This window comes from Anabrus simplex, chromosome 1 (assembly GCF_040414725.1).
Source record: "Anabrus simplex isolate iqAnaSimp1 chromosome 1, ASM4041472v1, whole genome shotgun sequence".
In the NCBI taxonomy this organism is placed as follows: domain Eukaryota; kingdom Metazoa; phylum Arthropoda; class Insecta; order Orthoptera; family Tettigoniidae; genus Anabrus; species Anabrus simplex.
This window is the reverse complement of record NC_090265.1, coordinates 321,827,348-321,843,259: the sequence shown is the minus strand read 5'-3', so window position 1 is coordinate 321,843,259 and position 15,912 is coordinate 321,827,348. Positions and strand designations below refer to the sequence as shown.

Below are 15,912 nucleotides of genomic sequence, written 5' to 3'. Positions count from 1 at the left end.
AGAGAGTAAGTGAAAAGTAAATTGAAGTATGATATGGGCGGAGAATCAGACGGTAGGGCATGTTTAGGTCCAAGAACTTTCTTGAAAGAGACAGGAGGTTGAGGAAAGTTGTCGGGTTCATTGGGACAAATTTCCACAAAATGATCTCCAGAGACATCATCATCATATTCATTATCACTAGTTTCATCTACCACCATATTCAGAGTAGCTTTAGTGCTGTTGGACACAATTAAACGTCTCTTCTTTAGCTGCGGTGATTCCGTGGACGTGTCTGGTATAATTTCGTCGCTACTCTCTGAACTAAATACTCAATCGCTATCCGATAAATCATCCGCGTTAACTTCGCACTGTTCTAAATACTGCATTAATTTATTGTCATCAATACCTGCTGAAAAAATATCACGTGAACAACATGCCATTTTCCTGTCACAGATCCACTCACTGCAAGGAGCAATCTCTTACCGACCCGTTAGCGGTATTTGTAAACACAGGAAATGACTCTTGTGAAAGGTATAACACCCTCTTAGAACTGCCAAAGCAAGGCCAGGCACACAATAACGTGTAGCCCCTTTACTACAGGTTGTAACAAAAGTATGCACGTCACTATAGGTTGCCTCAAAATTATGTATATCACAGAATTTTAAGCCAGCCGATGTAATCGGCTCTGGCAACTTCCGACTGGATTGTTAAAGGCCGACCAGATCGGCTCTGGCAATTTAAAGGGCGGGTTCTCGCACTACCGGCTGGCACCAAGAGAGTTAAAAATCTACAGCACACAAAAATATATACCATTCAACCCTTACTTCAGAAGCCATGAACTGCACCAAACTGATCTATTACAGCTGTATAAGAAGTAATTATGCTGTACACTGTACAGAATCTTATTGCAGAGACAATGATATTTGCTGGGTGAGCTATATTGATCAGGTGGCTATTGCATCATCCACTCACCCAGATATGGCACAGAGCTAAGTCTTGAACTGTAAATGGGAAACCCCTCTGGATCATTCCCATAATGTTCACTAACTGAAAAATGTAAAAAATAATTGGGCAAAATGTTGAAATAGTGAGGAGCTGAGCAGCTGAAGAGAAAATTTTGGAGGTGGTCCTTGAACACATATTTTGAGAAGCTACTGTATTCTTTAAAACTGACTACTGAGAGAGGATTTTGGATTTTTCAGAGTATGTGTCACAGTAAAATGCAGTACATTTCCTCCAATACAGAGGGTGTTTCAACCATATTCTATCTTCTGAATATGTGGGAACATAGTAATTCCAGTATATATGATACTGTATGTGGCATAACAAAAAACAAATATTATTTGTTTATAGTTTGACATGTTGTGAATTCAGTGTTTTGTTGATAATGGTTCTCACAACAGAGAAGGTGCTTATAATGGAACATTATTTCCAGTGATATGGTATGGGGGGGTTGAAATGGGCCAAATTTGCCTCATGTTAAAGAAGAATACTAGGAGCACCGAGCGAGTTTGCAGTGCGGTTAGGGTCACATAGCTGTTAGTTTGCATTTGGAAGATGGTGGGTTTAAATCCCACCGTCGACAGCTCTGAAGATAGTTTTCCGTGTTTCCCATTTTCACACTAAGCAAATGCTGAGACTGTATCTTAATTAAGGCCATGGCCGATTCCTTCCCAATCCCAGGGCCTTTCCTATCCCATCGTCACCATAAGACCTATCTGTCCTTCCATAGACAAAAACCTTGGATGTGTTAGTGCAACATTAAATCACTAACCAAAAAAAAAAAAGTGCTAGGAGTGATTTAATAAGGAAGCACCAAATAACAGAACAATGTTAGCTGACATTGACAAGTTGCAACGTACGGTATCAGTCATATGTAAATGAAAGGAGAAAATGGGACGCTGTAGAACCATCATCACAAAAGAGAATAATGGATGACTCCTCCAACAGGTGTTTCATGTCCGTTGTGGAATATTGGATCCGTCATTCATCAAGAGTGTTGCACAGAATCCAAAAACAGTGGACCAGATGGTCAACAAAGACCTCATTATTACCCCATTCATGTGAAATTTGCACCATTTTGTCCTGCCTGAAACTTCAAATCAAAATCACTTTATTTGCAAATGAGGTGTGTACCTCAGTGGCAAATGATACACAAAAATACATTATTATCAAGCACTAAATTTTAAATTAAAAAGTAAAGAAGATATTTTTGTAAAATACAGTATTATACAATTTACACCTATAATTTTTCTATTAAATACACAGCTCATCCTTAATAAATTGATATTAGTTACAAAATTCTACTCATAATATCGTCTGTACTTACACACAATCAACTCATGTACAGTATGTGGAATCACTTCAAATAATACCATACAACTGCTATAAGATATAATTTACATTGCTTTCTTTTTTTAACCCATTTTGGTACCCAACATGTATAATGACCTGCTGCATCTCAACCAGAGCCCGTTTTGCCACTGCTTTTCAGAGCTCCTCAAGGGCCTTCACAGCTACCGTAGCAGTCCCAGGGCCCTCAGAGTTCCCATTGTACTTCACCCCTACAGGGAGTTCCCTACTTCAGCTGTCTAATATTCATAGACCAGAGGATGGAATTAATTTATTCATAAAAGATCTTTATTTACAATAACCTGCACAGGTCGAATGGCCTCTAATATTTCATTTCTTTTCTCTGTTGCAGTTTTTTTTTTAAATATCTGTACAGATTTTAGAAAAGGATCAAACTTAACCCTCCAATGGCAATGGCTACAGTAAAATGGAAATACAGCCCGTACCCTGCGGGAGTAACTTTCCCTGCAGCAGGGAAACTTTGGAGATTGCCTAATTTCTTGTGAAACTCCATTATTTCCAATCATACAGAGTGGGGCATACCCTTCCTCCTCCCCAGATCTTAGGGCAAAGGCGAGTTGGCTGTGCGATTAGGGGTGCGCAGCTGTGAGCTTGCATCCGGGAAATAGTGAGTCCGAACCCCACTGTCGGCAACCCTGAATATGGTTTTTGTGTGGTTTCCCATTTTCACACCAGGAAAATGCTTGGGTTGTACCTTAATAAGGCCATGGCTGATTCCTTCCCAATCCCAGGCCTTTCTATCTCATTGTCACCATAAGACCTATCTGTGTCGGTGTGACATAAAGCAAATTGTAAAAGATCTTAAGGCCCCAGATGCCTATATATGAGGCATGTTGAAAGAATCATTTTTCAAGACAGATGTCTCGCCTACAAATATTCCTGAATTATGCAAGAAGATAACCTTTGTTCATCAACATATTAATAATCTACAGATATCTTATGAACAACTAGCAAGATACCCGTGCTTCGCTATGGTATTATACTGAAATTTACAATTGAATGTTTAACGTTTTATATATAATCTGCCAAAATTCACAATCTGACTCGTTTTCTGAGAGAATCCACCAAAATTTGCGATATGACTCGTTTTCTGAAAGATAACGACAAAGTTCCTCCCATTTTTGAATCTTTATTTCCAGCAATCAATTTCGTACTTTCCAGGCTAGGTCAAGGTATTCCACCCGGTCACTTGGATCCTTAAATCTTTGCCATCTTTTCCTATAAGCATTTTTAATTTGGATCAAATCCTTGAGGAGATCCGGCGTGGTATCGTATTGGGTGCCTTGGCGGTACTGAACCCGTGGCCGGACTGAATTCGTAGTCATTACCTGACCAGGACCCGTTTCCAGTGCGGTCCGTACATTTTGACGATGATCCAGACCATTTATTATTATTATTATTATTATTATTATTATTATTATTATTATTATTATTATTATTATTATTATTATTATTATTATTATGATTATTATTATTATTACGGTGGGTGATATTAGTTGAATTTAGGTGGTTGTTGTTGTTCTTATTATTATTATTATTATTATTATTATTATTATTATTATTATTATTATTATTATTGATGTTCTGGAACCACAGCAAGATGCAAGACCGCTACTTGGCGGTAAATTACATCTGTGCTGACAATGTGACCAGAACAATTGTCGCACGTAGGCAACTGCGCGGGGTTTCTGGCGATACGAATTATATACTTCCGTGCATTATTGATCTTATTATAGAGGTGAACAATTGCACGGTCAATATTATTCTTATCGTTTATTTCAAATGTGTTTAAATTTTTATTTATATGCCAGGAGAATCTACTTGTAATTTAATTTTAAGTTCTCCAAAGGAAAAGATGGCTCTTGAAAACGAACCCAGGAAAGATTAAAAATGTTCGGTTTATGATCAGAATAAGTACATTATGAACAGTAAAATCAATTGGTCTCAACTCCTTTTTCACCCCACCACCGTTAATTTTATTTACCCCCCCAGACAATAAAGAAGGCGTGTTTCTTTATGTTTAAAGGAGATTCCAAATACCAATGTTCACACCTGTTACCTTCAGTTTTGAGATATGAGTATCCCCATAAAAAGAATTCACTCTTTTTCACTTCCCTTCACACTCGCCCCCCAAATGAATGTTCAGACAAAAAATACTTGTTTCTTTAATAGTAAAGGATATTCTAAATACCAATTATCACAACTCTAACATCTTCAGTTTTTGAGATGTGTGTCCTCATAAAAGGAATTCAACTCCTTTTCATCCCTGCCCCCCAAGATGATTCCCCTTCCCAAACGCATTTTTCTTTGTTAATAAATGAGATCCTAATACCAATTTTTACGTCTGTAACAACTTTAGTTTTCATAAGATGTAAGTATACACATACAATTCAATTTTTTTCAATTCTTTCACCTCCGCCGCCGCCCCTCCTTCATTGGATGTTCCGAGATTATGTGTTTCTTTACTTTTAAAGCAGTTTCCAAATACCAATTTTCACTTCTGCAAAATCTTTTGTTTTTGAGATAATGGTATCTTTATACAAATATATCAACTAATTTTTCATTTTCCCCCTCCCCCTTTAAGTGGATTTCCGAAAACATAAACTACGTATTTCTTTATTTTTAAAGGAGATTTCAAATACCAAATTTCACATCTGTAACATCTTCAGTTTTTGAGATATCAGTATCCTAATTAAAAGAATTCAACCTCATTTTCAGTCACCCTTACCAAAGTTGTTTTTCCGAAAACAAAAAAATACATATTTTTTTACTTGTAATAGAGATTAAATATACCATTTTTCACTTATGTAACATGTTAAGTTTTTGAGATATACTGTAGAAATGCTCATTTTAAAATTTCATCCCCTTCTTAGTTCCCCTTAAGTGGAGTTTCCAAAAACAAATCACCTATGTTTCTTCTTTTACAGGAGATTCCAAATACCAAATTTTACTTCTGAAACATTTTTACATTTCTGAGATATACTGCAGTTATTATCTTTTTAAAAATTCACTCCAATTTGTCACTCCCGTTTAACCCCCAGTAATTGGATTTTCCAAAAACAAAAAAATATGTGTACTTTATTTTTAAATGAGATCCCAAGTACCAATTTTCAGTTTCTGTAAAAGTGACTGAAAATGAGGTTGAATTATTTTAATGAGGATACTGATATCTCAAAAACTGAAGATGTAACAGTCTCTGAGATAAAAGTATCCTCATTAAAGGCATTCAACTGCTTTTTCACACTTTTTCACCCCTCCTATTGGGATTTTCTGAAAACAAAACAAAAAAATACATGTTTCTTTATTTTTTAAGGAGATTCTAAATACCAATTTTTACATCTGTAAACTTTTAAAGTTTTGAGATATAAATACACTCATTTTAAAATATCACTCTCCTTTCCACCCCCCTCACTCCCCCCCGCCCCCCATGAATTGGATTTTCCAAAAACAAAAAATACTTCTTTATTTTTAAAGGAGATTCTAAATACCAATTTTTACATCTGTAAACATTTAAAGTTTTGAGATATAGATACACTCATTTTAAAAATTCGCTCCCCTATTTACCCCCCATTAATTGGATTTTCCAAAAAAAAAATACATGTTTCTTTATTTTTAAAGGAGGTCTCAAATACAAATTTTCAGGTCTGTAATATCTTCAGTTTCTGAGATATAAGTATCCTCATTAAAGGCATTCAACCCCTTTTTCACCCTTTTTCACCCCTCCTATTGGGATTTTCTGAAAACAAAAAAATACATGTTTCTTTATTTTTAGAGTAGATTCTAAATACCAATTTTTACATCTGTAAACTTTTAAAGTTTTGAAATATAGATTTCAAAAATTCACCCCCCCCCCTTTTCACCCCCTTAGTGACGGAATATCCGAAAATCCTCCCTTAGCGAGCACCTACATTGTAATATAAATGTGTCCTCAAAATTTCATTTCATTATGTCCAGTAGTTTTGGCTCGGCAATGATGAATCAGAATTAGAAATTGTTACAATAATTAAAACCACCTTTACAATACTTAGTAATCCTTTATATTTAGAATAAAACCATTAACATGTATTAAAAATAGGACATGTTTCGCTCATGCTTTGTGAGCATCATCAGCCAAAATAACTTAATTCAAGGTAGGTCAGGGCCCTGATCCCAGTACATACAATGTAAAAACGTCTATTAATAAATCGATAAAACTAATTACAACAATATCGTTGTATATACTTTGAATGACGTTATTTTGGCTGATGATGCTCACAAAGCATGAGCGAAAAATGTCCTATTTTTAATATATGTTAATGGTTTTATCTTAAATTTAAAGGACTACTAAGTATTGGAAAGGTGGTTTTAATTATTGTAACAATTTCTAATTCTTAATTCCAATACGGCTTTATAATGAGATTTATAACTTGCAATGATCAGTCAGTCAGTCAGTCAGGACATGTTATTTTATATATATAGATGTGTGGCATGTGATGTAACACATTTTGGACACATACTTTAGCAAGGTAATTTAATAACATTTCAGTGTCTGCTGCGTATGGTACATATGAAAACCTGTGTCACACACTATTGAATGCAGGCAACTAATAGCATCTGTGTGCATTGATGGCTAGGAAGCAATGCATGAAAAGTGGTGTTCTACCGACTGTGTAGTAGTGGTCACATGTAAAAATTGCAGCTCTCTGAGGCAGAAATGCATGTCAGTGTCATGCGGAACTCACAAAACTGTTGGGTGATAGTGCTATTTCATATGAAACTATTGAGGCCTTCACACATAGACACATAGCAGCTGTTAAACTGTCACAGAGTGGATGTCCCTTATCCACTCATATTAAGGTGTCAGTGGCACGTTATCAAAAAGTACTTAGTAGGAGACAGATAATGGACTGTGCAGGAATTATCCACACATACGGCAGTATTCTGAATTTTACAACAGGCCTTAGAGATTGTGCAAGATTCATAATAAAATAATGACTTCTATTTAGCCTAATGGTTTTCAGTTGCCCCTTCTCATTAGCTCCTCTACCCAGACCCAAGTTGGCTGAGAAGAACAAGACAAACAGTAGATTTACATTATTGCTCTTTAAGGTTTGCCACATATTTTTCACAAAAAGTAGGGGAATTCCTTATGGAAACAAACACGTTTTAGTATTTGAAATTCCTCATCCATAATACTCTTGAGATAAAAGGTGGTTACTTTGTTATGAAAGATACTTATTCTTAAGAAAATTTAATTAGTAAGTCATATAGTGCAATCTTATCAAGATATTGCATTGTCAAAATTACACTACTATATGAATGGAAGTACCGGTATACAAAAGCGGTAAATGTACATAATACACTCAGATATGAATTATTTCTTTACCTGAGCTGGATTAATGTTCAGATATTTCTGAAAATATGGCATCACTTAGAACTTTTATCTATACATCAGTTTTTATAACATTATAGAAATCCTTGCAGTCTAGTTTGGAATTTACACACACTTATAATTCTGATTTCATTAGATGAATTGAGCATCTGTTCCTGCTTTACTGATCATTTGTGATTCATCAAAGAGAGTAGCCATTCAGTTACTAGTACCTAGACCTGGAAGTTATGACATAAAATCATTTATTCCAGTGAATTAGCCATAATTAATTTGCACCAAATTAAAACAGGTAAATGTTAATTTTAAAAGTTTGTCATCATAAATAGGGAAAATTCAGGAAATGTTTGTCTTCAGTTAAGAAGCAGGAAAATCTGCCACAAATCATCTAAATGTCAGAAAACCCCTCCAAAATTGGGAAGCCTGACAACCCTAGCTGCTTTATCAGTTGATATAAAACAGTAGCCCTGACAAAATGACCCTCATGTATGCATAGATCTTGCAATTTATTTAATCCTTTATTTATGGGAATGCATATTTAGAAAAGTGTTTACTCCTACAAGGGCTATCATGGTCTGTATGGAGACTGCTTTTTTTATATAGAAAATAAAGTTGTGTTCCATGTGATTGAATATGTTATGTCTGAAATGATCTCAGTTTATTGTATTCTTACTCAGTGCTTTCCTCTTTCCAGGTTATACTGGGCACATCGGCTAACTCAGGTGTTGACGGTCGTCTTTTTACTACAGATTGCAAAGTTCAGATGATCTACGGGCTGCGTGTGCTGTTATTAAATAATTTAATTTTGTTTATACAGGTGTAAAAAGTACTTTCTCGGAAAACACAAGTTGTGTAGTACTTCTGATGGTCCATAGATTTTGACGAACAGGGACCAAGAATGTACTTTCCTGAAGAATCAAATATTGCAGCTAAATCCTTTATTCAGGCTCCACTCATTGCTTGCTCTCAACATTTTATTTTCTTACTTGAAACAAAGTTGATGCAGGCTAATCTGATGTAAAATAAAGTCACAAGGATCAGGGTACTGGAGCAGGTTAGAAAAGAAGAGAAAGGAAGACAGCATAGTTTTTATCCATTCATTTCATCTTGTCCCTGCACCAAAAGATTTCAGATTGTTTATGTTGCAAGCTGTTGCCCTAATACAAAGGTGAGTCAAATGGAAAACCTTAAATATTTTCTTTAGTTTAGTTTATTGATCAACAGTGGTACATAACTGTATAATTTTTCTATTTTATGTTCAATACAAGTCCTCCAGCATTTACAGAGTGCATGGATTCCTCTAGAAAATAACCTTCAGTTGTCTGCACAGCCACTCATGCACTGCCTTCATCCTTCATCTTCATCCGAACAGAACATTTTTCCTTCTACTGCCTCCTCGAGTGGCCAAACAGTGGTAATCACTAGCGGCAAAGTCTGATGAATATGGTGGATGTGGAGTACACTCAAAATGCAGGTCTTGGGTGGTTGCAGCTGTTGCATGGATGGTGTGGGATGGAGCATTGCCATGTTGCTGTGATAAATATGCATGGCAATACTGAATCAGCATTTGCTGATGAATTTTGATTTCACACCTTCACTACTTAAAAACTGAATGACAGACCACAGTTGTTCTTTCATGCCTGTCAAGTTGAGGCGACTATTAGTAATACTGCTAGTTAGATGACATTTGCTTGTTTGCATGGTGCTGCCACCGGTAGGATTTTTTAAGGCCTTTGCAACAGTACTGCCGATAGACAGAACCTGGTGTGATATTTCAAATTTTTATTTCACTTTTAAGGTTTACATTTGACTCAACCTTATACAATGTGAGAAGATAAGGAAGAAAGTGATAGTTGTATGAGATCACAAAAATGTTTTTACTCTACTGTTGTAGGGAGGTATTGGTTGACTTCAGCCATGAAATAGGAGTGCAATTGCCAAGCTGTTGCCTGTGGCGAAATAAGAAATGAATTTTTGTCACTTATTTACTGGTTTCCTTACTTGCTACTTACTTTTTTTTTTTTTGGAAGCTTAACCTTTTCTTTTAAGAATAATACACCCGGCTTAGATTGCTGGAACATAAAATCAATAATGATAGCCATTTAAACAGTTGTTGAGAATGTTTCTGTCAAATGAAAGATGTGCTGTTTCAAATGCTTGCTTACAGCTTCCTGATTGTTGGAACACTTCCAGAAAGGGATAGTCGCTTACACGTTTTCTGATTGTACCATGATCAAATTCATTAATATTGGTCACACAGCACCTTACTTCTATGTCTCCTGTACACACTGTTTCAACCATACATTACACAGCATTTTTCATTTAAGACAAGTATTGAACATTCTTCACTGTTTTCCCTTTTTTTTTTTTTTTTTCTGCACACACTTTCTTAACCGTTCATTATACAACTTTCTTCACATGAAGTGTGTGATACAATCTAACTCAGTAGTAGAACTACCCTATCGGCTAAATGTTTTCACATGCCATACATTAACAAAATAAAAGAAGGGACTAGATCAAATGCTTGGATAAGAAAGAAATATTGCTGAAGAAGTTGCCACTAAAATGAGTATCTTCAGACATACAGAAATTGTAAAATATTACAGGAATGCACCAAATTTAAGCCAGAAGAGGAGATTCTTATAAAACACTACTGATGTAAGGATGTTTGTATGTAAATGTATGTGTGAAATCAACAAGCAATCAGTTTTTTTGTGTACAAGTTATTGACTGAACTCTTGAACCCTCAGTATCCTTTATTAACTTTTTTGATAAATTTCACATATTAGCATACAAAAAGTAACAATTGCAAGTGGGGCCTTACCAGTTGAGGTTGTCAGTGAACCAAGGTGAGTTTTATTTTTTTATTTTTTTTATTTAGGTTTCTGCTATTCCATGATCGGGTAACTCCCATTAAGTTAGCAGTTTATGATTTTATTAAAGTACCTAAACAAATTGTTATATACAGTGTCCAGTGAAGTGGTTCTCACCTACATGTTAAACTCATTGAAGTATTTGGTATCAAGAAACCTTGAACTAACTTTTGAAATGAAGAACATACTAGAAAATAAATGGCACAGTACTTATTACAAATAAATTATACTTGGTGAACCCAGGGGTTTATTTTTCACTTTACCACATGATATGGATGTATTATTTTAGCTAAAATTTAGCTTTTTGCCATTTTTAACACTTTCCACACTACTCATTTTAATTGTGCTTGGCATGACAATACTGGAAGTTTTTAAAATTTTTTTTGGTGTTATACTCTTATTTTTACTGAAATATTTTGAAATTAATTACTACCTTGTACTTCTGTTTAGGTTAATCATATTTCCTCCTTTCCAATGAGGTATTTTATCTTTAAATATTTTACAAGAAATTTCCTTAAAATAATTTTTTGAAAAAAGTGTACTTTTTGAAAATAAAAAGAAACTTCTATTATTGTTTGCATAGGAAAATTTATGACACAAATGGGAAATAGGAAAAGACAGATATCTTACGTGGCTACAATATAATCGTCTGGATCACTATCTTCCATTTCTTATCCAGAATTGATCAAAATCTCTACAATGTCTTTGCTGGACATCTTGCTGGCAGATATTTAACTCTTCAAAGCTCTGCCTAACAGTGGCCAATTACTACATGTAGTCATGACCAGCACAAGTAGTTTCCAATAGATGCTCTTTTCTTTTCTTGTAAGTAGTTGAAACTCTACGCAACACAATGAACGAGTGTCATTCGTTTAAACTAAAAACCTGCTGTAATACAAACAGTTAATAGTGAAAACAAATGTTGCTCAGGCTTTGTACGAACGGGAGTGTTTGCGCATAGAGGGGAAAGTGTTAAAAGTATATTTCAGTATTCTTGTTAACCAACTGTATCCATATGTTTCTTTATAAACTATTTTAATTAGTTGTCTTCCTTTTTAATAATTTATTGTTATTTGGAATACTGGCAAAATAAGAAGAGTAAAAGATACCACCATGCACTGACAAATCAAGTTGGGAGGATCGCATGGGATGTATTCTTCCGTAAGAACTAAAGAAGGTATAAAGAACAGTGATGAATGATTTATAACAGCTGAGAGTTGTTGTTAGTACAATATCTTAACCTAGATGATATTATTATTATTATTATTATTATTATTATTATTATTATTATTATTATTATTATTATTATTATTATTATTATTATTATTATTATTATTATTATTATTATTATTATTATTATTATTATTATTATTATTATTATTATTATTATTATCGGTATTATTATAATAATATCCTTCTTACAAAACCTGTGTTTGCACATGCATTTCACATTGTATTCAATAAAATCATATTAATATCTTGACCTACAGTAGATCATAAGCAAATATTGCATATGGAGTGGATAAAGGATTTGACACTTGTTTGATTTTGGCCCATCAGTGAAAATTCCTTAATATGCTACTGTAATAAATCTTAAAACCAAACAAAAGGTCTACCACTTTACTTGTCTGCATGCACTTCTGTCATAGAATTTTGATGGGACTAGATAGTCTTTCTGTTTATCATTATTAATTTCAAGCACATAATAAACTTTTGATTTTATTTCATTTGGTCTCTCAAGAAAACAAACAATACCATTGAAATATTTTTCTAATTTTCAGTGTACCTTCTTTAAGATGAAGTAAACATCAGTCCTGCGTCATGATTGTGGTTTGATTTTATAACTAGTCCACTTTGTACTTCTCTTGACTTGTTTTTCATGCTGTTTCTTGATATTTTCTCTACGTTGATCCATTATGTAATGATGATAAGAATATTACTGATATTTCATTTTAGCTTGTCATACTATTGTGGCTCTTTTTATGGCTAGATTAACTGCATTCCAGTTCATGATAGAACCCATTGGAATGTGATACGTTCACTGAGACTTTGGAGGATGTTGATCATACAGTGTTTTACTTTCAGTTCTTTGTTCTTAGGTATTATGAGGAATGATATGGGTTGATATCTACTTTAGACTTAGTATGATGGCTATTTTCTGTCTGATAGACTTATTTAATGTATGTATTAAAGTGCATGCAGGAAAAATGTGTTCCTGCCCGTGTTTGCTCCTTCAGTTTCTAGACATTATTATGACACTGCTTAATCAGTCGTTTGGCTGGTCTAACGCTTCTTATCACCATAGTGGTCTAGTACCTCATTTAACTATTGTGATTGCTGATCATGTCAACAACAAAAATGAAGTCATTTCTGTGCAGATCATGAAGGCATGTCAGCATGCATGGATTTTGCTAGCACCAATATGGTAGAAGGATATGAAAGCTGAAATTTAATCGCTGTTAATGCTGTAAAGAAATTTTTAAAATACAGTAGAATCACTGTTAATCGAAACAAAGGGAGGGAAGGGGGTTTTGGATTATCAAAATTTTGGATAATAATTGAATGTCATTTTTAGAGGTTAAGAATTGTTTTTGAAGGTTTAGATGAAAGTAAATGAAGGTAATATGCTACATATATAGTACATTGTTGACAAAGTATTTTAATACTGGAAACCCAAACTGCTCAACTGTATTTACAAAACAAAACGATGTTCGATAGTGCACGTACTGCAAATATACAGTAGGCCCTACTATTTTTTTCGGAAAAAGTCTTATATTTTCTTTTTCCATCCTTTAATGGCCACTATGTCAGGCCACCATTTCATTAGCAGAACATCAGAATAACATAACTTATGTTTTTTAATTCATTTTTGTAATTTAACCAAAACAAATTCTGATTGTTTCGGTTAAAATGTTTTTCGGTTAAATGTGTTTCGGATACGGAGGTTCTACTGTAGTAATGATTAATTTGTTACAAGTTATGGAATAGGCCTAAATTAATGAAGCTATTTCCATACATTCAAGTTCTTTGAATTCTCAGCATTTAAATATTTCAGGATAAAATATCAGAGTTATTCGTTTATAACATCACCAGAGTAGTTAGTAGGACATAAAACGAATAAAATTATTATAGTTCATAATAAATTATTGTATATACACTTGCAACTGCTTTATATCAATTTTCTCTTCAAATTTTATCTTTGAGAATTCAGGGAGTAAAATATTAACAAATACTGTACCGTATATGGTACCTAGTGAAAAACATAACAAAATGAACAAAAAGATAATTTCTCTTAAAATACATCTGATGTATCTCGTGATTACATCTGTTTACATATTATTTTTATATCCCATTATCTGTGCTGAAAGAAAATCCCACCTTGAAGTCTTAGAAGACCAAACAACTGTTATTGTACCTTCCATTTTATCTATAACCGTAAGGTTCTTCAGTCTATTGAATCTAATTCAAGAAAAATGCTTCATTTTCAGGTATAATCTGTTATTAAGTTTTTTTTTTTTTCAAGTATTTTCTAATTTTATGTATCCTGAATTAGTTTCAACACACTGAAGAACCTCAGAGTTATAGACTTAGTCAAAACCATAAAGGAATGGCTTCTGCTGTACGGTAACAAACTTTCTATTTTATTCATAAAATGGAATCATTTCTGTATTATTAACTACATGACAAATGTTATAAAAAGATTGTTTATTGGATCTTGTAAACTTAGATATTATGGTCCCCTGAAACTGCAACAAAATCACCATCCTACATCACACACTGTAACTCAAGATCTTTCAGTTCTTCCAGAAACAATTTTCAAATCATGGCTAATATTTTTCTTTCCTGAGCATTCTGATTCTTCTTTTTCAGATTTACATATTTGAATGGGAAATTCAGTTATTGCATTGTTATCTACACAAGTCAGAAAAGAAAGAAAGGAATATTGTTACTCAGCACATTCAGCAACCATCAATGCAATACCACATTAGGCCAATTTCATTCATTTTACTCTGATTTAACTTCTATTTCAACTCTATGAGTTTTATAGCTTGAATGTTTATCTAAATACATATATTTCTTCTTAATTGTTGAATATCTTAATTTATGAACCAGAAGAAATCAAAAGAAGAGAAAGAAGTAAATCTCTCCCAGGATGACATTTTTACTATTGATGTTGCTAGAATAAGAAAGAAATAAACAAATCAGGTGCTTTATTAGAGATAATGTGTGTTTGTTACGTCCTCTGGCTTTCAACTATGAATGGCCAGTATCTATCTAAGCAAAAGAGAAAACAGATATTTCCATAAGATTTACTGGTGGTGCTTTATTACCGATTTTATCATACCTAGAGGAAAGTCAAACAACAAATCATCACTGATCTGCATTTAAGATAATCGCCCAGGTGGCAGATTCCATATCACTTGTTTACCTAGTCTTTTCTTAAATAATTTCAAAGAAGTTGGAAATCTATCAAACATCTCCCTTGGTAACTTATTCCCTAACTCCCCTTCCAATAAACAAATATTTGCCCCAATTGAGCCTCTTGAATTCCAACTTTATCTTCATATTGTGATCTTTCCTACTTTTAAAACTACACTCATCCTTATTCACCTACTCATGTCATTCCGTGCCATCTCTCCACTGACAGCATAGAACATACTGTTTAGTCGAGCAGCTCGTTTCCTTACTCTCAAGTCTTCCCAGCCCAATGTTTGCAACATTTTCATAACACTACTCTTTTGTCAAAAATCACCCTGCTTTTCTTTGGACTTTTTCCAGTCCTTGAATAAAGTAATAATGGGTCTCATACTCTGGAACCATACTCTAATTAGGGTCTTACCAGTGACATATGACCTCTCTTTGACATCCTTACTGCAACCCCTAAATAACCACATAACCATATGAAGAGATCTGTTAACCTTTATTTGGAATCCTATGTATGTGGTTGCCACAATGAACATCTTTCCTTATAACACCCAAGTAATTACAGTATTCCCCATGAGTTACTTCCACTCCATCCATGCAGTAGTTAAAACTTAGAGGACTTTTCCTTTTGGTGAAACTCACAACCTGACTTTTAACCCTGTTTACCACCAAACCATTACCTGCTCTCCATCTCACAACATTGTCAAGTCTTTTTTACAGTCACTTACAATCCTGTAAACTGTTTATTACTCTATACAATATAATATCATCCACAAAAAACCTTATCTCTGATTCCAGTTATCAACTCATATCATTATTATATAAGAAAACATAAAGGTCCATTAATACTGCCTTCAGGAAGCGGCTGTGGCTTTAATTAAGGTACAGCCCCAG

At 34.0% G+C, this 15,912-nt stretch overlaps 1 protein-coding gene across 2 annotated transcripts in view; it reads left to right on the top strand.

Annotated features, from left to right (window-relative positions):
* The window catches only part of LOC136856750 (putative fatty acyl-CoA reductase CG5065), a 616,710-nt gene extending 606,280 nt beyond the window's left edge, over positions 1 to 10,430 (top strand). For both annotated transcript variants that reach the window (XM_067134841.2, XM_067134842.2), the window contains one exon: positions 8,415 to 10,430. In XM_067134841.2, coding sequence (XP_066990942.1) covers positions 8,415 to 8,487 — 73 coding nt within the window. In that variant the 3' untranslated portion in view covers positions 8,488 to 10,430. The remainder of the gene's footprint in view (positions 1 to 8,414) is intronic.
* The last annotated feature ends 5,482 nt before the right edge of the window (positions 10,431 to 15,912 follow it).